The sequence below is a fragment of the Mobula hypostoma genome, chromosome 7, assembly GCF_963921235.1.
Source record: "Mobula hypostoma chromosome 7, sMobHyp1.1, whole genome shotgun sequence".
Taxonomy (NCBI): Eukaryota; Metazoa; Chordata; class Chondrichthyes; order Myliobatiformes; family Myliobatidae; genus Mobula; species Mobula hypostoma.
The window spans coordinates 134633009-134654957 of record NC_086103.1 but is presented as its reverse complement, the minus strand read 5'-3'; the positions used below and the strand labels follow the sequence as shown (position 1 = coordinate 134654957).

Here is a 21949-nt window from a genome sequence, read left to right as displayed (position 1 = left end):
TACTGGTGGCATCAATACAAAATCAAAGTCTGGCCAACCTCATCCATTGAGCTGCAATGTGTGTGTCTGTGTGCACAAACCAGATGCTCTGCTCCAAGCTAATATACGATTCAGTGAAGAAATGAACGAGAGAATTGGCTTTACATTAAATGTTCAAAAGTTCTCTCATAAACTGCTCTATTCCACAATACATCACTCCCCCTACAATAAAAATCCACAAAAAATGCATAAGAAACGTGGAGCATAACCAAATATCAGAAGTTGACTCTCAGGCAAAAGTTAATTACTGAATTCATCACAAATTACACTACATCAACAGAAGTCCTAACCACACAAAGTTAAGATATCAAACTTCGAATTTAGTTTAATCATGGTTCAACAGACTGCAGTGCCCCCTGCCTCTCATGTCAGAGAAAAAGACCATCTCAAAAGCAAAATCTTTCAAATAATTGGCAAGTTAAGTTGAGCAATGCCTATTTCGTTTTGCAGCACTGAAACCCTAACTACACTCAGCTAGGCTACATCATCTGCATACCTGATATGCAATCTTTTTTTTAAATAAGTGTTCTACAGAGGTCTGCCGTAAAAAGAGACTTCCAGCACAACAAAAACAAAATCCTTCAAGGGGAAAGAAATCCTCATTAATAAAAAAGGAATCTTTGGCTAGTAATCATTCAAAATGAGTAAGTGGTATCCAGGATTTTCATCCTGAAGGTGCTCAAATGAAACCCACCTATCAGTTGCAAGCATTTCCTATGATAGTCAGAGGATTTCATCAACTACCTTAAAATCCAAGGGACAGGAGTGGAGGCAAGTCATCCTTAACTCTGAGAGACTCAGAATAAAAAGGAAACACTGAAGTATATCATGGTATAGTTACATCTTACCTTGAGATGAAATTCAATATCCAAGCTTCAAAATGATTGACTCCCCAAATAGTTAAAATAAAACCTAATAACGAGGTCTAAAATGCCCTAACCCAAGAAGTGACATACCTTCCATTATCTTGGCCCATGGGAAAAACACAAGCCAGAGCCCGATCAGCCCTGGCTGGGTTGCCCGGACAAGGGTGTGTGTTTAATGAAACACCCAAAGGCTCCAGGTTACATTACTGATCAGGTATCCTAGTGCACACCAGGTTAATAAAGCCAAGTAGTGTTGGACCAAGTTAATCAAAGGCTTGGGCCAGATTAAAGTGCCAGGGTTAAGTGACACTGAATCTTCTGCAACAAGATCAGGAAACACAAGAGGGATAATATTCTCACTGCCCACATAGTTACACTCTAACCTAAACCCTAAACCTAATCCTAGCCCTCAAATCCCCATCAACTCAGAAGAAAAGGGCAGCACTGAAGTACATCATGGTGTGTGGTACTATTACAATGTTAAATGGAGTGGACTCAGAACACTAGCTATTCATGAGATGCTATGGGCTTTCAGCTGCAGTATAGTAACTCCTGTAATTTATATGTCTTAGCCTGGAACATCCCTCACTCTAAAATTTCTATCAAAGCATATTATCAATTTTGGTTTAACAGATTGTGAACGGAGTCATAACAATTGTGAAGAGGTGTGATAGTGCAGATCAGTATGACAGACTAAAGAACTCCTGCTTGCAAATCAACTCTCCAATATTGAAAGGATTGCAAGTATGTACCATGAATAAGATTAATGCCAGAAAATGTGTTAACAGGCAGAGTTCAAACTATTGTTTTAAAAAGACAAATTTGTTAATTAATGTTTACTACTTACCACACTGATGACAACAGGGTGCAAAAAGCATCTGAAAATCATGTTCACAGTATTTGCGTCCTTCAAACTGTAACAGATGAAATGTAATGATTTAACTAGTTCTATATTATGTCTTTTTTTAAAAGTACACTTTTGTAATTAAAATATTCAATTCTTTACACTAGTGTAAAAGATGGCAAGTATATATAAGAAAAGGTTTATATAGTAAGCTAGATTCTAATCACCAAACCTTGTCAGTAAACCTTGGTATGTCTGGTAGCTGGTGCTAAAATAAACTCTAAGGATTTTAACCTGGTGACAGTAAATGCTAACGTGCATGGAAGATTTAGTTAAGGTTGTGGAAAGGTCATCAATAAGTTATGCATGCGAAGATTCCATACTGAGATTGTGATTTTAGAGTTCTGCGGCTATGCATCTTAGTTTCAATCGGGTTTGCCAACTTTGTCAATTCAACTTGCAGAATTTTATTTTGCAATTTTTTTTTTAACTAGCAATAGGAATAGGGCTTCTTTCTACATCAGCACTAAGATAACATTAATAGTGAAATAGGTGAGGTGTAATAAGTGTACAGCCAGATGTGTTGGATTTTCTAATTTACGTACAGAGGAATTTAATGACACTTAACAGATTATCATCATTAGACAAAATTAACATCAAGCCACATAAAAGGTATTTAAAATAGGTGGCAAAATATGTGATTTTGATAAGTATCATAAAGAGAAACATACAATTGTGGAAAGATTGAGAAGGAATTCTCAAGAACCAAACCTTTTGCTGCCAATACTCTCTGGGATGTTTCGTTATGTTAGAACTTGTTCCATTTAGATCAGCAAATGCTGCTAAAATTTCCCTCTTTGACCAGGATATTGTTAACCTATCATAATTTCCCCTTGAGTTGTTGAACCATTAGTTACTCCACTGTAAAATACACTAGGATATTCAGTTGGGACCAAACTGGGAACCTGAGATGGAAGCCACACGGCACAAGATGGCAGTGAAAACAAGAACCGAGTAAGGACATATGGAGGGTTTCTAACCAAAACATCAATTATCTCTCTGCCTCCAAAAATGTTGTTTGACTCGTTGTACTTCCAGAAGTATATTTTATGCTTCAAATAGTATGCTAGTTTTGATTTCAAATGGAATCCAACACCATGTGTACAGTATAAGAACAAAATAATAAGTACTAAACATGAGAAAGTCTTCAGATGCTGGAAATCAAACACACACAAAGTTTGCAGCAATGTCTCCGAAGCAAACACAGAATATACCAGCCTTAGAGGCATATTTAACAGACAGATACCTGAAACCCAGGAATTGTTGTAAGAGAAGAGAACGAGCAGAAAATGTCTATAAACATACAGGAAGGCAATGAGAGCAAAAAGGGAGAGAGTTTAATTGAAATATGACTCTGAAAGGAAGTGGCTGCGTTGGTGATGCCAAAGGTTGGTGATGCCAAAATTTGTAAATCAAAACAAATCAATTTATTTTGTTTATATCTTCAAGAACTTGATTTTATACATTTCGATATTTTCTTGTGCAACCACACATATCTACTGAATTTTATACTTTTTTTTAATAGAGTAATGATTCTCACAAATTTATGGTAGCTTTTTTTTGATACACAAAGTTGCTGGTGCCTTGACAACATGTTGGTCTAAAAAGCAACAGACACATCTAGTCATAGATTCATAAGCAGGATGTGTTACAGTCAGTTATCACCATTACAACACTGCCCTTTCCAGTTTAGAGATTTTCTTTTCTAAAATCACTTAATTGTTCGATATCATCAGTTTCTTCTGAATATACTTATTAAATTGAAATATCTGCCATAATAAAAAACTTCTGAAATTATAAAATAAACTTTGGTCTTGCTTGACCACTTCCTATCTCATTGCTGGGTTTTGGTAATATTGGAGCAGCCTTACATGCACATAATATCCATTCTTGCCCAGCCCAATGGCTACAACTACCTGCAGGGTGATTCTTCCCATCATTTTCAACTGTCAACTTTGCTGTCCAATTTCATTTTCACAACGTGATTCTTTCTCCCCCAGTTTCCAATGCCGTTGTTTTTATTGCAGCTTGTTAAGTGAGGTTAATAATGCTGTAGGGGTGTGTTTATCCAATTTAACAAGATATTGTGAGCACAAGGATGAAACATTGGTTGAGAAAAGACACAAGAGACTGCAGATGCTGAATTGTGGAATAACAAACAAATCTGCTGGAGAAACTCAGAGGCATGGCAGCATCTGTGGAAAGAATTTGCTGCTGTTGTTTTAGATTGAAATCCTGCACCAGGACTGGTGCAGGGTTTCAACCTGATTCATTGGCAACTTCCTTCCTCCCATAGTTGCTACTTAACCCACTGAGTTCCTCCAGCAGATTGTTGCATTAAAAAAGTGGAAACAGATACATGGAGTAGAACAATCAAAAACAAATAGGTAACCAGAGGCCAGAGATATTCTAAAAATTCATTTGTTTAAAGACTTAATGGATTGCACAGCTGTCCCACGTTTCTACTTACCTCATAGAACAGCCCTTCTGGGAACTGTTGGAAGCACTGAGCACATACAAAACATTGTTCATGGTACAATTCTCCATTGCTGTTCACAATTCTTTCCGCTGGTGCAAAGCCACTTTTGCATCGCTCACACATGGCATTAGCCAGAGCATTTGCCATGTTGCTGTAAAAAAATAAGTTAGATTTAGACTTTTATGGTACAATACTACTTAAACATTAACAATTTAAGCAGTTTTTAAACATAAATCATCCAACTATGTTAAATATCCCACATTTCTGAAATAGAGCCATGCGATATAGAGAAATGGCAACTTAATGGGAGAGTAACTAACAATGTGGGTGCTTCATGCATTCTTACCAAATCTGTCACAGAAACACTAGCAAAGAAAGACCAGGTAAATTTTACTTTTTAACCACCTGGCCATTAAATACTTGCAGAGAACTAGAGGTTTATCAAGAACAATTACACGTAACACGCAGGAGATGCCAGATTGTTTTTGTAATGTTCATTTAATGAAATTCAGATGGGTCCCATCTCAGGTGTTCTATGCCATATTTTCCATTCTACCGTAGGCATCAGAAGTGCCCAACACTTGAAGATGGTTTTAAAAAAAGAATAAAATTCTATCATGCTTCTTCCATGGTGGAAAAGGTTGATGAAATCCTAACCATGCTGATAAAAGAGACATAATGAAGTACATCATTTTTAGACATCTAGCATTAAGCATATCCATTCAACCCATGTTACTTAAAAATGAAATATCACATAATAAAGAATAAATGAAATCTTACAGTACAGAACAAATCAATATTATATAATTCAGAATTTATTGTAGTGCAAAAGAAAACTACTGCAGACAACAGAAATCTAAATTAAAAATAGAAAAATGCTGTCACAAGAAAGAATCAATGTGTCAGTTGACTATCTTTTATCAGATCTGCTTTTATTACTGTTATAATTCAAGTTAACATTGGCTACAAAGCTTTAAATTATTAATTACTGGTTCAAAATTATGGACTTCCAGTAATATGTTAATGGTTTAATTATTGACCAAAGCATGGCAACAGTATTATCATTCGTCCCCATTGCTGGCGATACAGCCTCCAGTTACTGATGATTTACAGGGATTCCCAAATTCAACTCCCATTTTCAGACCCTTCTTTGAAAGTGCTGCATAAACTGTTCCTTCTCTTAACACAAAAAGGCCTTAGATCTTTTTGATAGAAGCTTAAAGTATTTGGAAACTCAGAAATCACATTGGCAGTGGCTTTAATTTCAGGATCGTTATCACCATCTCGACAACAAGAGTAAATGGGATACTTGGAAAAGATTCAAAATTCCAATCTTTCAACAAACTTCTGCATTTCCTCATTTACATGCAAATTCAAAAGCTTTCTGAATACAGCACCAAACACATTATCTCCCAGGCCACGAATCAGGACTTGAAATGTTTTCGGGTATACTCTTGGAAAGTAATATATTAGTTATGGTGCTCATTTCAAGACAACCTGAACAACCATATCAGACTTTTTTATAGCAAGTTTAACAGGTCACACAGAACAATTGACAACATGTTCCAGTTTGTTACTGCACTAAAGTATTATGTTCTTCACTGATGTTATGTACAAAACAAAATTAATTTAACAGTATAATGCTCTGCAAGAATTAAACGAACACCGATGTTGTAAGATGTTAATAACATTTTAGTACCGCAAAAAGTAAACACAAGGAAAAACTTACAATTTAGCATAAAAATCACAAAATTCCTTATATATATTTATATCACTCCGTCTTCTCTGTGACTTGGACACAGCTTTCTCACTCTCGTTGCTTTCAACACTTTCTGAGCCACCATTGATAGTTGTCTGAAGGATTTCTTGTGGAATTGTAAAGGCCATTGCATTTTCTTGGAAATTCATTGTATATTGTTAAAAAGATTCAAAGATTAATATCCCCTATGAAGTTAAAGACAATCTGAGCGGAGACTGCACGAGTCACAGTTCTCTGATAGTTACTGTAACATGCTCTTCTAAGACTGTAAACTTCTTCCAACCCTCAGAGAAGTCAGCATAACCTTCTGTGGATATGTTACAGCTTCAAATTAAGAGTTCAACCAAGAGAAAGGTCAGAATGATGTGATGCATGGGATTGCATAGCAATGACATGAGGTAGCATTGCTAGGTTTGGGATTACTGTTTCAACACATGAGAATTGATTGTTAAATTAATTTTGCATCTTCATTAGATCATGCAAATGTCAAAAAAAGTACAAGGGGGAAAAGATCGTTAGATTCTCTTGGACTCAAAACATTTCTGGACATGAATATAACTTTGAATTGCACTAAAAGTGCAGTAAATTAAATGCAGCCCATAACTCCACCTTCCTAGATAAAATTTCTTCTGAAAACAAATTCCATTACATGGTTACAATTATAAAGGTTCAAATCTGAAATTGTTTACTTCATTTTTGATTTATTTAACATTTAAATGTTAATCTGGGATTGACAGAATTCAGAAAACAAATCTTTTCTAATAAGTTACAAGTATTATTTTTGTATGGAAAATAGTAATTTAACAGTTACTATATGCAATTTTATGAATATTATCAACAGCTAATATTAATATTCATTTGGAATAATAAACATTTTCAGTCATGTATATTTCCAAACAAAAAAACTTAAATAAAGCTCTTTTTAATCAACTGTAATGCTCATCAGTTAAAACTGAGAATATTTGGCTTCCAGATTGTCTTTTCATGGATTTACAAGTCTGATTGGGAAAACATAAACAGTTATCCAGATTAGTTGCAGTGCTTTTGAATATTTCTTCTTCTTCCACAAATAGGCATACAGGGCAGTCACATTTCCAAACTAGGAGCTCAGCAACAACAGCTGCTTAAAATGGTTTAATTTGAAATAACTCAGCTTATTGGCCCATTTTAAAAAGAGGATATTTACAGATGAGGCGTCCTGATTGCCTCAACCAGAATCAAATTACCATGCAATACTAATCCAAAGATTTGCTCCTGTGAATGAGTATTCAAATCAATGTTATTCCTTACAATGGACACTGACATTTTATAGGCAACCAGCAAAGAACTATAGTTAGAATTACAGCATTATTAGATTCATTACACAACAACTAAACAACTTGTATTTTTTTATGCAAACCCAGGTAATAAACAAAATGAGACCTCAAAAGCCTGTCAAGGGATTTATGGTATGTTGAAAAGGAAGTGTTTTTAACCCTTCACTAACAACACTAACAGCTCATTTGTTGCATTGATCTGCAAAACCTTGCCATGTGAAATTCTGTTGCTACTTTTTCCTGCATTACAGGAGTAACTAAACTTCGTGGGCTGAATAGGGTTTTGGGACAGCCTGTGGTTATGAAGAGCAATATAATCTATGGAGTGAAAAGCTATATTTTCCATTAAACAAAGCCCATTCCCACATTCAGTCATATGTAACTATGTGACCAGTTAGTGACTCATGCAGGAATTACGAAATAAGCAACTGTCAATGACTATACAGCAAAGCAGCAAATTAGTTGACACAGGAATGGCAGCAATGTCTGGCTACTTGTATTCAAGAAATAACATGAACAGAATGCAAATTGATCTTGATAATCAGAAATGACAAATAATGACTTTTCACCAGGAAGAACCAAACGACTCCATGTTTAAGTAACTCTGTCATTATCACAGTAACATCATATGGCCAGTCACAAGGCACACTATCAAATTGAGACTGATAACTCCTGTACTGTACAATAGAACATTTTGCTAACTTAGAGAGAGAATAAGAAAGAAATTGTTGTTTAGAAGTCGCCTTGTCTATAGTTGATACTAAATGATTTCAGCATAGTAAATGGATATTTTTATCCATCGGTCCTCAAAGCGTATAAAGTTTGCAGCTATTTTAGTTTAATACCATGTCTGCATTACAACATCAGATTTATAACCTGGTGTTCCATTACTCATGGGGGGAAATTATCTCAGATCCTTCCTCATCCAAAAGGTTTAAAAACAACTTCTTCCCAACCACTGCTCCTCTCCTGCAAAGCTCAACAGTACTCTCTGGTAAGAAGCTGCAGTACAGCCAAGAGTAATCTGACTGGGAAATCATCCATCAGTGATCCAGATCTAGGTTATAGAAATGGAAAATGGGCACCCATAAGAGAGCATCCTTAAGTGAACAAATGGCAGCTTAAATTTAAGAACCAGGATACGATTCCAGGAAATTCTTGGAATACTTGGAAAGGCAAGGACTGGTTAGAAATATTCAACATGGCTCTGTGCATGGGAAATCAAGTCTCACAAGTCTGATTGAGTTCTCTTTGAAGAGGTGACCATGAGAATTGAGAAGGGCAGTGTAGTAGATATTGGCTACATGGATTTTAGCAAGACTTTTGACACAGACCCACAGGCTGTAAGGTTAGATCATATGAGATCCAGGGTGAACCAGCCAACTGGATAAAAAATTGACTTGGTAGTAATAGAGCATGGCACTAGAGGATTGTTTTACAGATCGGAGGCCTCAGTGTGCCTCAGAGATTGATGTTGAGTCCCTTGTTCTTCATCATCTACATGAATGATTTGTACAGGAATACAGTAGGCACGATTAGGGTATTTGTGGAACAGAGGCAACCAGAATTGCTGGTATAGTGGGCAGTGAAGCCAAGAAATGGCAAGTTGATTTCATCTGGACAAGTGTGAAGTGTTATATTTTTGGCAAGTTAAAGGGTGGAGCTTAGGACAATGACATCTAACAGCGACTACTTTGCTTCCATCTTCGAAAACAGCTCTATTTTTATCTTTACTATCTCTATTTTTCCCTTTCAGGGTTCTTTTGAAGACCCTGACCTGGAGTTACATGCTGACTTTGGCTCTTTGCGGGAATGGGACCCGCTCACGATTGGCCACTATCCGATACACCAAGGACGCGCCTAGAAGGCTAGTGCGCCTTCAGGGTTCCAGGATTTCATGGCTCTGGAGGTGTGCGGACTTGAGGTCAGAAACTTGTGTATCGAGGGAAACAGAAGACCAAAAGCAGCAAGTTGGCTGCTGACTGTATGCCCTGAGACCCAAGTTCTTTGGGCACAGAGCTTGGACGAAATGACACAACAGACTTTTAATATCGTAAATCAATGAGTTGTTTGTTATGTCTCCCCTCTTGCTGTGAAACAGGGACACCTCTTTTTCCTTTATTAGGGGGAGAGAGACAGCCTGTGGTATGTTGAATTACCGGGTGAACGAGTAGTTTTTGGGGTACTGCAAGTTTGTGTCTTTATTGATGCTTTGCTGCACGTTTGAGTGCTCGGTGGGGGGCACCAATACTTTTTTTGCTGGTGGGGGAGGGGGGATCATTACTTTGCTACTGCTTATGCGTGGGTGGGGGGAGCTGGGGGGGATTTGGGATTGTAACATTTAACTGTTACTCATTCTTTGGGGCACTCCTCTGTTTTCGTGGATGGTTGTGAAGAAAAAGAATTTCAGGATGTATATTGTATACATTTCTCTGACATTAAATGTACCTTTGAAACCTTTGAAGTTGAACCTAGGCAGGATTTGCATAGTAAACAACAAGGCCCTGGAGAACGCTGTACAACAGAGAGACCAAATCCATAGTTTGTTAAAAGTAGAAACGCAGACAGACAGGGTGGTAATGGAAGTGTTTGACACACTTGCCTTCGAGTCCAAGGGCATTTCGTACAAGAGTTGGGATGTCATGCTACAGCTGTACAAGATGTTAGTGAGACCACATCTGGAATTCTGCAATGCTGGTTGCTGAGCTGGAGGAAGAAAGTCACTAATTTGGGAAAATTGTAAAGAATATTCACGGGGATGTACTGAGACTAGAGGGTTTGAGTTTTAAGGAGAGACCACAAAGGCTGAGGACTTCTTTCCCCTGGAGTGCAGATAAGGTGGACAGCCACAATCGTTTTCCAAATGTACATATGGGAGTCCAAAAAGTTAGTGACTTAAGGTGAGAGGGGAAAGATTTAATGAAAACAAGGGGAAGCCCCCCCCTCCAACACACATACACACATGCAGAGAGTGGTGAGTATATAAGATGAGCTGCCAGAGGAAATGGTAGATTGGGGTACCATTATGTTAAAAAAAAACAACCGCATGTGTACATGGATGGGAACAGTTTAGGCAGGATACGGAAATACAACTAGCTGAAGTAGGCAACTTGAGCAGCATGGATGGGTTGTGCCAACAGGACCCGTTTCCGTGCTGTGTAATTCAAAGACTCTGCTTCCATCTCCTGGTTTTTCATTCATTGCTCTTCCCGGTATAGATAGCTTTTTATGAATCAACATTGAAACCTGGAAATTTTTACAAACAAGAGAAAATCTGCAGATGCTAGAAATCCAAGCAATACACACAAAATGCTGGAGAAACTCAGCAGGCCAGGCATCATCTAGGGAAAAGAGTATAGTCGATGTTTTGGGCAGAGACCATTCAACAGGACTCAAGAATTTTTACGAACTGAGGCTTTGGAAAATGCAGCAATCCCAAAATCAAATGCAATACTAATTATATTTAATTCTTTGCCCAAATGTGGGTATTTTTGTAATACTGGGCTTTATTACAGTTTGTCAAAGTTGCCCACTAGCATTCTATTAAATCTTTGACCTGAAATATTAAAAATGTTTCTCTTGCCACTGATGCTGTCTGACTTGCCGAGTTTTTCCAGCATTTCCTGTTTTGGTGCTTCACATCAAACTTGCCCCATTTCTCCATTATCAAATATGACCTTCAAGTCTTCCTGTCAAACTTGCTTACACGTGAGAAACACTGACACTTCCATCACTGAGATGAGTTGTATCTATTCTACTACTCTTGCTCACCAGGTCAAACCTTTCCTCCAACTTTATGTTTGGGTCTTTCCAATCAGGCCTTGGCCCTCTTCAAATGAGCCGATTCAAAATCTACAAGTATGGCGCATTTACTCCCTCTGCCACTTAATTCATGTCGTCATCCTCTTTCAAACTTAGTGAGATAATTTTGCTATGTACATTTACAGCCAAAACACATGCAAGTCCTTCCCAGCTTAAACTCCTGACTTATGTACAGCTTTTAAGGATGCGCATTTGGGAGATCACCTGTATGGATTTGCTGGCTGCCGTGCGGCGACAGGCATCTTCTGCTGTCAGGGAACTAGACTCTCAGCATCATTTCTGATTTGGAAAATGTTCAGGTTATTTACAATGCACAGGTACGCCAATTGCTGTAAAATTATCTATATCAATCAATTTGCTTCACATTCCCACATCATCTTTGGAGAATTCATTCCTGATCTCTTTCTTTTCTTACTTCTCAGAGAAGGAATCTATACATCAGCCTCCACAAGTGCATTAATAACAGTAGGCTCTACCACCTCTCTCAACCTGCATGTCGGTGTTGTCAGACTATATGGGTGATTCAATTCTACTCTAATTGTGCAAAAGGATCATTAGAAACTTAAAACCAGGTGGCATTGCATTTGATAATCAAGATTAATTACTGGGCAAGAAATTCTTCAAATGCAAGCATTAGGTTTGGAATCTCATTTCATTACATAACAATTGAATTTTCCTTTGAATGCTCATACTGTATTACCTTCAAGTCACCCTGGGACAAAATAATTTGTAAAGACCTGCAGTATGCACCTCACACATTAAGAACATACAGTACTACTGCTTTGCACAGCCACATAATTTTAACAAAGCCTGGCAGTATGCCACACAGCTTGTTTATCAGCTAAAATTTAACATTCAACAAAAGCTCCACATGCACATCAAGAAGCTGGTACTGAAATGTGTAGAAGTACAATTTAAATTCCTGAGAACTACTTTGAAAAGTCAAGAACACAGTTTGCATACAAACAATTACTGACTACAAAATACTAAATGTGGATGCAGGGAATAGCTTTCCATTGTTTTTTTAAAAGCTGTAGACTTTGTGCAATTCTAAAATGGCCACAAAAGCATGCTGTTTGCCAGCACCATTTTTTTGCAAATACTGAAAATGATAGCAACAAAATGGAAATTGGGAGGAAAAAAAAACATGCTGGTGCTGCTAATCCAAAGTAAGAAAAAATCAGAAAATGCTCCAAAAGCTCAGCAAGTCAGGCAGCGTCTGTGGAAAGAGAAATGGTTGATGTTTTAGGTCATTCTGACAAAGGAGTTTCAATTGGATACATCTAACAGGAACAAGCTCACTATGTCTGTGACAATCATAATGCCAATTTAAATTGCATATCTGTCTGCACATGGTCCCTATCCCTCCATTCTGTTCATGCACCTGTCTAAATTCCTGTAAAACAAAGTCTATTAAATCTGCTTCTACTTCCTCCCTGGCAGCATATTCCAGACACCTACTACTCTGCATAAAAAGCTTGCTTGATAAATTTCCTTTCGACTTTCCCCTCTCACCTTAAAGCTACTCCCTCTAATACTTGACATTACCCCTCCCTGGAGCATGTTGATATTAAGGGAGAGAAGGTGTTGGAGTTGTTAAAATACATTAGGACGGATAAGTCCCCAGGGCCTGACAGAATATTCCCCAGGCTGCTCCACGAGGTGAAGGAAGAGATTGCTGAGCCTCTGGCTAGGATCTTTATGTCCTCGTCGTCCACGGGAATGGTACTGGAGGATTGGAGGGAGGCAAATGTTGTCCCCTTGTTCAAAAAAGGTAGTAGGGATAGTCCGGGTAACTATAGACCAGTGAGCCTTACGTCTGTGGTGGGAAAGCTGTTGGAAAAGATTCTTAGAGATAGGATCTATGGGCATTTAGAGAATCATGGTCTGATCAGGGACAGTCAGCATGGCTTTGTGAAGGGCAGATCGTGTCTAACAAGCCTGTTAGAGTTCTTTGAGGTGGTGACCAGGCATATAGATGACAGTAGTGCAGTGGATGTGATCTATATGGACTTTAGTAAGGCATTTGACAAGGTTCCACACGGTAGGCTTATTCAGAACGTCAGTAGGCATGAGATCCAGGGTAGTTTGGCCAGGTGGATTCAGAATTGGCTTGCCTGCAGAAGGCAGAGGGTCGTGGTGGAGGAAGTACATTCAGATTGGAGGATTGTGACTAGTGGTGTCCCACAAGGATCTGTTCTGGGATCTCTACTTTTCATGATTTTTATTAACAACCTGGATTTTGGGGTAGAAGGGTGGGTTGGCAAGTTTGCAGACGACACAAAGGTTGGTGGTGTTGTAGATAGTGTAGAGGATTGTCAAAGATTGCAGAGAGACATTGATAGGATGCAGCAGAAGTGGGCTGAGAAGTGGCAGATGGAGTTCAACCCGGAGAAGTGTGAGGTGGTACACTTTGGAAGGACAAACTCCAAGGCAGAGTACAAAGTAAATGGCAGGATACTTGATAGTGTGGAGGAGCAGAGGGGTCTGGGGGTACATGTCCACAGATTCCTGAAAGTTGCCTCACAGGTGGATAAGGTAGTTAAGAAAGCTTATGGGGTGTTAGCTTTCATAAGTCGAGGGATAGAGTTTAAGAGTTGTGATGTAATGATGCAGCTCTATAAAACTCTGGTTAGGCCACACTTGGAGTACTGTGTTCAGTTCTGGTTGCCTCACTATAGGAAGGATGTGGAAGCATTGGAAAGGGTACAGAGGAGATTTACCAGAATGCTGCATGGTTTAGAGAGTATGGATTATGATCAGAGATTAAGGGAGCTAGGGCTTTACTCCTTGGAGAGAAGGAGGATGAGAGGAGACATGATAGAGGAGTACAAGATAATAAGAGGAATAGATAGAGTGGATAGCCAGTGCCTCTTCCTCAGGGCACCACTGCTCAATACAAGAGGACATGGCTTTAAGGTAAGGGGTGAGAAGTTCAAGGGGGATGTTAGAGGAAGGTTTTTTACTCAGAGAGTGGTTGGTGCATGGAATGCACTGCCTGAGTCAGTGGTGGAGGCAGATACACTAGTGAAGTTTAAGAGACTACTGGACAGGTATATGGAGGAATTTAAGTTGGGGGCTTATATGGGAGGCAGGGTTTGAGGGTGGGCACAACATTGTGGGCCGAAGGGCCTGTACTGTGCTGTACTATTCTATGTTCTATGTTAAACTCCTTGTACTCCATCTATGACACTCCTGGTCAGGTCATTCCAGAGAATACAATCCAAGTTTATTCAACCTCTCCTTGCACTCAAAGCTCTCTAATCCAGGCATCATTCCAGTGAACAACTTGTATGCCCTCCGCAAAACCTACTTCCTGTACTAACTCTATTTCGTCCATTCATATGCAACAAGTTTACAACCTTCAATAGAACCTGTGGCCTGACTTGCCGAGCATTTACAGCACATTCTGTTTTTATTTTATTTTAGGTTTTAAACTTGTTATATATGAACATTAAACATGAGAAATGTGGTCCTTTTTCCACTGGCCATTTATCACCCTTTTAAAATGAAGGAAGTTAATCATTATCCCAATTCATAACTGATAGCAGTTCTTGCCCAACATTCAGATCTAGGGCGAGACCAATGACATCAGCGTCTTCCACTCCACAGACTGCTTACAGAACGATAGCAATATTATTGACGCACTAAAACAGCAATGACAAACAACAAGCTGAGTTGCACTTTAATAGTGAGATTATGAACTCTCAAGTGGAAGTGGGTGTAATCCACATCTTCCCAACAGAATCCAAACTAGATCAAGATGTGTGAGTACATCCAGCATACTTTTCCCAAAAACTCCATTTCACGACAACTAGTTGTCACAGAGAAAAACTAAAACTTAGTTCTAAGAAAAGCTCCCCTAGCTGTGGTGATAATCAGAATGTTGCTGCCAAAATAATTACCTTTGAAGAGGAGAGCAATTTATGCTGGAAATTCTACAGCCCCGTCTACTACAATATTTAAAGCAGCAACTACAGCCTAAGGAGTTTGCTTTGTAAAGATGATGTACAACATATTTATACAATTTGGAAAAAAAACACACGTACAAGCTATAACTTGTTTTAATTCAAAATTGCATTTTTTTGAACTGTAGATCATTTTCAATAAAAGTGCGGATCCCTAGTGGATATTTTAACATTTTCAGGCACAGTTCTACCAGAACCTCAAGGGACTGCATACCATTCTGTAGTTTGTATTCAAAAATAATTGCAGAAACTGAAATAGATAACATGAACTAACAAGCTCAATGATGAATATAACAATATCAAAATTACTTTATAAAGGAGTCTTTAAAGAAGAGGACTTGTTCCGCTATGTACAGCGAATGCGATTTTAACATTCAACAGCAATTTTTAAAAGTTCCTGTAGCAGTTATTAAGTCAAAGCCTTATTGTTGGTTTAACAACAAAATGACTTCTGATTTTTTTAAAAGAATTAAAAGTAAAATGTTTTAAATATTTACACTCTCCATCCCCTGTACAGGTTCTAAGCTCAGCACATACATTCCAGCGCATTATGCAAACTTAATACTTGTACACAAGATTGTACCACATTTCCTTTACATCTGTAATTTTGAGAAAGGAAGAGGGCTGATAAATATTTAAACTAGATGATAATATAAATTACAACACTTAAAATGTTCTCACAAGTCAAAGAGACATAGAAATTTAGAAACCTCACAATTCTACATACAGCATCACCTGAGAAAATACTTAGTTAATTGTCAATTTAAAAAATAGCACAGTACAAGGTCTTGGACCAAGGACTTTAATTGAAAGTGGGAGTAATATGACAGAAGCTCAAGAGATTCTGCACATACTGGAAATCAACAGCAACACATACAAAATGTTGGAGGAACCCAGCAAGTTAGGCAGCATCTATGGAAATAAACAGTCAACATTTCAGGCCGTGACCCTTCATCTGGACTGGAAAAGGGGGAAGAAGGTGGAAGAAGGAGGGAAGTGAGGGAGATGAGAAGGAAGGAGGGAGGGATAAGGAGAGAAATACACCAATTTTACATTAAGTTTGAAAGTGATGCAGTCAATCTAAACATAGAAACATGAAGGCAGGAGTAGCTGGCTCACATTAGTAGATTGGGAAAGGATATTAAAAATACATGACGAGAAAAGAAGGTATACAGAAAGTACTGGAGGAGAGGGAAAGACAGAAAATACAGGGAACTAACTCTGTGCTGAAAAGAAGCAACCAGTACCAGAATCTGAGAATGGACTCCAACTGCAAACACTCATACCCCTGCCTCTCTCAGAAAAGGCCATAGCAACACCAGCCAGTGCCCCACAACAGTCAGAGGCTCCCAACAACATTACAGGAAACACAGGGAGGTGGAGGGAGTGCAGGAAGGGATGCTATTTTGCTAAAAGAAAGTTTGATAGCAGACCACCTAGATCTCATGATCTTAGTGAGGACCAGCACTTATGAGCTGTTAATGAGTCTGTGATACCAGCCCATCTGATAGCTCCCAATCCAGCCACAATCTTTAGTCGTGTTCCAGCTAACACCATGTATCATACAATAGTCACCACCATGTGAAGCAGTTTTCACCATCCCAACCCACTCAAGTCCCAATATTTGTTCACTTTAACCCAACAAGGTAAATGGTATTCTTGAACCTGCCTCCCACAGGGACATACATGTTCTCTCAGGCTCTACACACGTACTTGGCAGATGTAACCTTTCCGTCCAATTCAATATTACTTCAGAACATGGATGATTTGCTCTCATGTTCCGTTGATTGCAAGGCTCCCCAAAACAGGACTCTGAAGTCCTTCTACCCACCCTGAGTGACAAAGGCCAAAAGGCACCAAGGGAAAACCTACAGCTGTGTTGTACCTCTGTGTATTATTTGGGTCATATCCTGAGTGGGTCCTGCCACCTACTTTCAGACAAAGGGTGAGCTCCATCACCACTTTGCCAAATCCCGTCTCTAAGGAGGACCTTGTCCATATTTTGCATAAGACCGGTTGTTGTCCTACAGTAATTATGTTGAATGGCTGTGCCATCTGCTCTGGACCAGTGGGTGTGGCTGAATGAAGCCAACAGCTCTTCTGCAACTCTAAAAATGGCTCTCATCTGCCCGGCTGTTGAGCTTCTGGATCACAGCAAGTGCATTCCACCTGCTTGCTCATGAAATGAGAGGCTTTTCCCAAAATGTACTTACATAGCAACACGGTAATACCTCCCATCCAGTGGCTTATTACAGCCCAACCACAAGGTAATTTACAACAACCACACCTGGATCCTGTAAGCCCAAGGTTATTCTGGTTTCCGAAGGTATGTGTCTGCAGTGTACCAAACAGTAAACTCATCTCAAAACTATACTCGAGGCTACCCAGTTATGTTGCATGTACCATCCTCTGTCCTTTTTTTGCTTAATTGCACAGCAACTCAACATTTAACAGCTGCTCCAGTGACTTATTAAGAGCAGCTCTGTTGTCTGATCCCTCAATTACTATCGTCCATGGCCTAACACTGAGCTCTGCCATACTTCTGCCAACACAAGGACGATGGAGAACCCCATTGTTAAGATAGTATTCGAGCCCACCAACTCAACCTTCAGAATATTCCATTCCAAAACCTTGATTTGGTCTTTGTCAGTGGCTCTTCTTCCCATTCCAATACTGGAAATGTTCTTATCTGAGTGCAAGTCAGCTCATCTCCCATCCACCTGATCTACACAGGCTGTTGAACTTTTCCTTGATAACGACCTGCATCCTCAACATAAAACATTTTAGAGATTCACATCATACCTTCGAAATGATACATTTTTGACAACTGCGGAAACAGAGTTCCTCACCTCTTGGGGAACCCTGGTACAGCACGGCGAATTAATTGCCATTTTCTGTTCTGTTATTCCTTTCTGAGATTGTTGTTATTAAATGTATGGCTCACACTAATGGAAATAGAAGCGTATGAAATTAAAAATAGACTGATTCAACTTCCAGGGTAGCAGCAGTGGACTCCTATAGACATGTAGTACCCTAATGTGCTCAGGCTGCCAGTCCGTTCCCAAATTCTGTTGATGAACTTGTATAATTAGTGTGATGTATTAAAGGTAGGGAAGACTTTATGGATTAAAACACACCGCGTACAAGACTCAAAGCCTCTGTTACGGCCTTTGCTCGTTTCTTGGCTTGCCCACATGGTACGCGATTTGATACACATGGGCAAAGGGTGAATGACAAATAAAATCCAAGATAAGCGCCACACTATTATGGCTCTATCTATCGGAGTTTGGAGCTCAATTCCCACCCACAGGCCCCTTCCGGCCCAAAGAGTTGCACCACCCAGCAAACCACATCTATTTAACCCTTGCCCAATCACAAGATCTTGATTTTGCAGATGACATAGTCCTGCTCTCTGACCAGATGGAGGAAGCACAGCAGCTACTGATAAAAGTGGAAATTGAGTGCAGTAAAGTTGGACTTCACCAAAACGTTAAAAAGACAGAGTACGTGGCGTTTAACTGTGACGAAGGTACTCACAAGACTGTAAAGAATGATACCATTAAGAAAGTCTTTGACTACAAGTACATTGGGACAAGAATGATGAGTTCGGAGAAGGTAATAAAGATATGGAAGGCTGGACATGGAGGGTTATGAACGACATGAAGGAAATCTGGAAGTCGAACCTGACCAGAGGGCTTAAAAAGAGGATCTTCGCAGCAGTCATAGAGTCCATTCTCACGTATGGGTGTGAGACGTGGACACAAGACTATGAGAAAGTCTCTAGATGGTTGCTATACTCGAATGCTCCGGATGGCTCTTGATGTGAGTTGGAAACAGCACATGACGAACGTCGAGCTCTATGACGACCTACCGATGTTCACCACTAAAATTGAGGCGAGAAGACTGCAACTAGCGAGGCACTGTCTACGCCACCCTGAGCTACCCACCAGCCTAGTCATCATATGGGAGCCCAAGCATGGGAGGATGAACCCTGGGCACCCTCCCAAGACTATGGTCAACACGCTCATAGAAGACAGCGACGCGGCTAATGTAGATGAACTGAACACACTGATGAGGGAGAGGGAGAAGTGGAGAGTCCGTCATCGTGCCCAACGCCGGCCCCCGAGGCCTGAGTCGACGTAGTAGTAGTAGCAGTAGCAATCACAAGACAATTTACAATAACCAATTAACCTAATATTTAGGCTTGCTGATGACATCACTGTTGTGGGTGAACCAGAGTTGGTAACAAATAAGCATATAGGAGGGAGATTAAAAATCTGAATGAGTGATTCCACAACAAGCTCTCACTCAATGTCATCAAGACCAAGCAGCTGATTATTGACTTCAGGAAAAGGCAACTGAGGTCCATTAGCCAGTCCTCATTGGGGGAGGGGGAATATCAGAGGTGGAGAGAGTCAGCAAATTTAAATTCCTCAGTATTAGTATTTTAGAGGACCTGTTCTGGCCCCAGCATGCAAGTGCAATTACAAAGAAAGCATGGCAGCTCCTCTACTTCCTTAGAAGTTTGTGAAGATTTGGCATGACATCTGAAACTTTGACAAACTTCTATACATGTACATTGTTGGACAGCATGCCTCATTGGCCCAGAAGGGCCTGTGGGTGGGACAACTCTGTAGTAAAGTTGCCACTGGAGGCCTTGTTTCTACTAGTTGTGGTATTCATTTTGAGGTCATTCTATGTAGTAATGGCTCGAAGAACAGACATTTCTATCATGTCCAGCAACCAAGCACCCCTGATGGCGTTCCATGAACAATGTTACTGAAACTTAGCCAAAGCTCACAGTGCTTTTCCCAGAACAAAAGAGAGGAATATATAAGCTGCACCATAGCAAGGGTCAAGAATAACATGGAAAAAGGGACAGTTTGGTTTGGTTTCATAATGGCTAATGCAGGAGCCACACTAAATGGCCACCATCTGCTTTATAAGCTTAAGACTAATAAAGAGATGTATAGAATTGAAAACAGAAAATGATGGAACTACACAGCAGGTCAGGCAAAAACAGCTAATGTTTCAGACACTTGATTGTTAAAGACCCTTTGTTTGAAATGAAATGTTTACTTTCTTTTTCATTGGTGTTGATTGTTTCCAGAGTTTTCTATTTCAGACTTCCTGTATTTGCAGTTTTTACTGATTTTTATCATTGATGAAATTCATTTAAGAAAGGCAAATTCAGGTTTATGAAGTTCTTACAAGTTTTATATTTCTACCACAAGTATTATTTGGAACAGCTCATGGAGCACAAAATGTTCACCATCACATATCTTACAGAATTAAAACATTAAAAGTAATTTTTATGTTCATTAAGGTGATGTTTAAAACTTCTACATCATCACCCTTGCTAATGAGATACAAATTCAAATCCAAAGTGGTGATGTGAAACTGGTCAAAAAATTCAGTGAACATTATCAAAACCACTGTGAAACATTTTCACTTATAATTCAACTGAAACTTAAGACACTTAATCATATTTCAAGACCAGCAGTTATGGATTCCAAGTGCTTATCTGGGTAGTTTATTTTGTTGGTATTGTGGTGGCTCAGAACAATATGATAATTGCATCATTCCTTCTCTTTTGGGACATAATAAAAAACCAAAATAGGAATGCATATCACAAGTATAATTAAGACTCTCAAATCAAATCTTTTACCTTTGTAACTATCAGCTTCAATGTAGAAGCTAGTCTCATTCTCAAAGTAGTTTTAATTTTGATATGTTGTGTGTGTTAACAAAACAAAGTAATTTACATTTTTAGGCAGGAACAAAAATCTACAAATGTACAAAAGTTATAAAAGATGCAGAAAAATGTTAAATTAAAGAAGTTATTAGACATCACTTGAGGTAAAACATTACCACAATGAGATGGCTAATGGAAGATGGGGAATACAGTGCCTTGAAAAAGTATTCAACCCCTACAACTAGTTTCACATTTTACTGTCTTATTTTTTGAACTTATTGAAGGAGGATTTTTTTAAGCTGATCACATTGTGCACCATGTTAAATCAAAAGAAAAAATCCAAAGCCTGTCACTAAAAGTTTAGGAACAAAATTGTGAAGCCAATAAAGTATTCATCTGCTTTGTAAATACTATGCTAACTTTCCTCAGGTGCAATATATTACCTTACCATCTCACCAGAAAAACCAGAAATTAAGAAAAACATTGAAGGTCCAAGCATTTTAAAATCTGAAGTTCATAATGCAATGAATAAGATGAAGAAAGGAAAGGCAGCAGGTCAAATTAGAACAAATTATTGCCCTTGAAGATTATCAAACTGAAAAACTTACTGATTTAATCAATGACATTTAAGAGACAGGAATAATACCAGAAGAGATGAAAAAAATCAGTATTTACCACTCTTCCTAAGAAACCTGGAGCAATAGATTAGATTAGATTATGAGGACATGCGGTCCTCTTTTATTGTCAATTAGTAATGCATGCATTAAGAAATGATACAATGTTCCTCCAGAAAAATATCACAGAAACACAAGACAAACCAAGACTTAAAAAACTGACAAAAACCACATAATTATAACATATAGTTACAACAGTGCAAAGCAATACCGTAATTTGATAAAGAACAGACCATGGGCACAGTAAAATAAAGTCTCAAAGTCTCTCGAGAGTCCCATCATCTCACGCAGACGGCAGAAGGAAGAGAAAATCTCTTCCTGCCATGAACCTCCAGCGCCGCAAACTTGCCGATGCAGCACCTTGGAAGCACCCATCCACAGCCGACTCTTGAGTCCGTCCAAAAACTTCCAGCCTCCGACCAGTCGT

The 21949-nt window shown here is 39.0% G+C and overlaps 1 protein-coding gene across 7 annotated transcripts in view; it reads right to left on the bottom strand.

Moving 5' to 3' along the window:
- LOC134349553 (LIM and senescent cell antigen-like-containing domain protein 1) overlaps positions 1–21949 on the bottom strand; it is a 116266-nt gene that overhangs the window by 26847 nt on the left and 67470 nt on the right. For 4 of the 7 annotated variants that reach the window (XM_063054054.1, XM_063054055.1, XM_063054052.1 and 1 more), the window contains exons 2-3: positions 4280–4439; positions 1753–1819 (exon numbers count right to left, since the gene is read on the bottom strand). In XM_063054054.1, coding sequence (XP_062910124.1) covers positions 1753–1819; positions 4280–4439 — 227 coding nt within the window. Of the gene's footprint in view, positions 1–1752; positions 1820–4279; positions 4440–6017; positions 6365–21949 lie in introns of those variants that run through there. The other 3 variants (XM_063054056.1, XM_063054049.1, XM_063054050.1) reach the window with 3 other exon arrangements.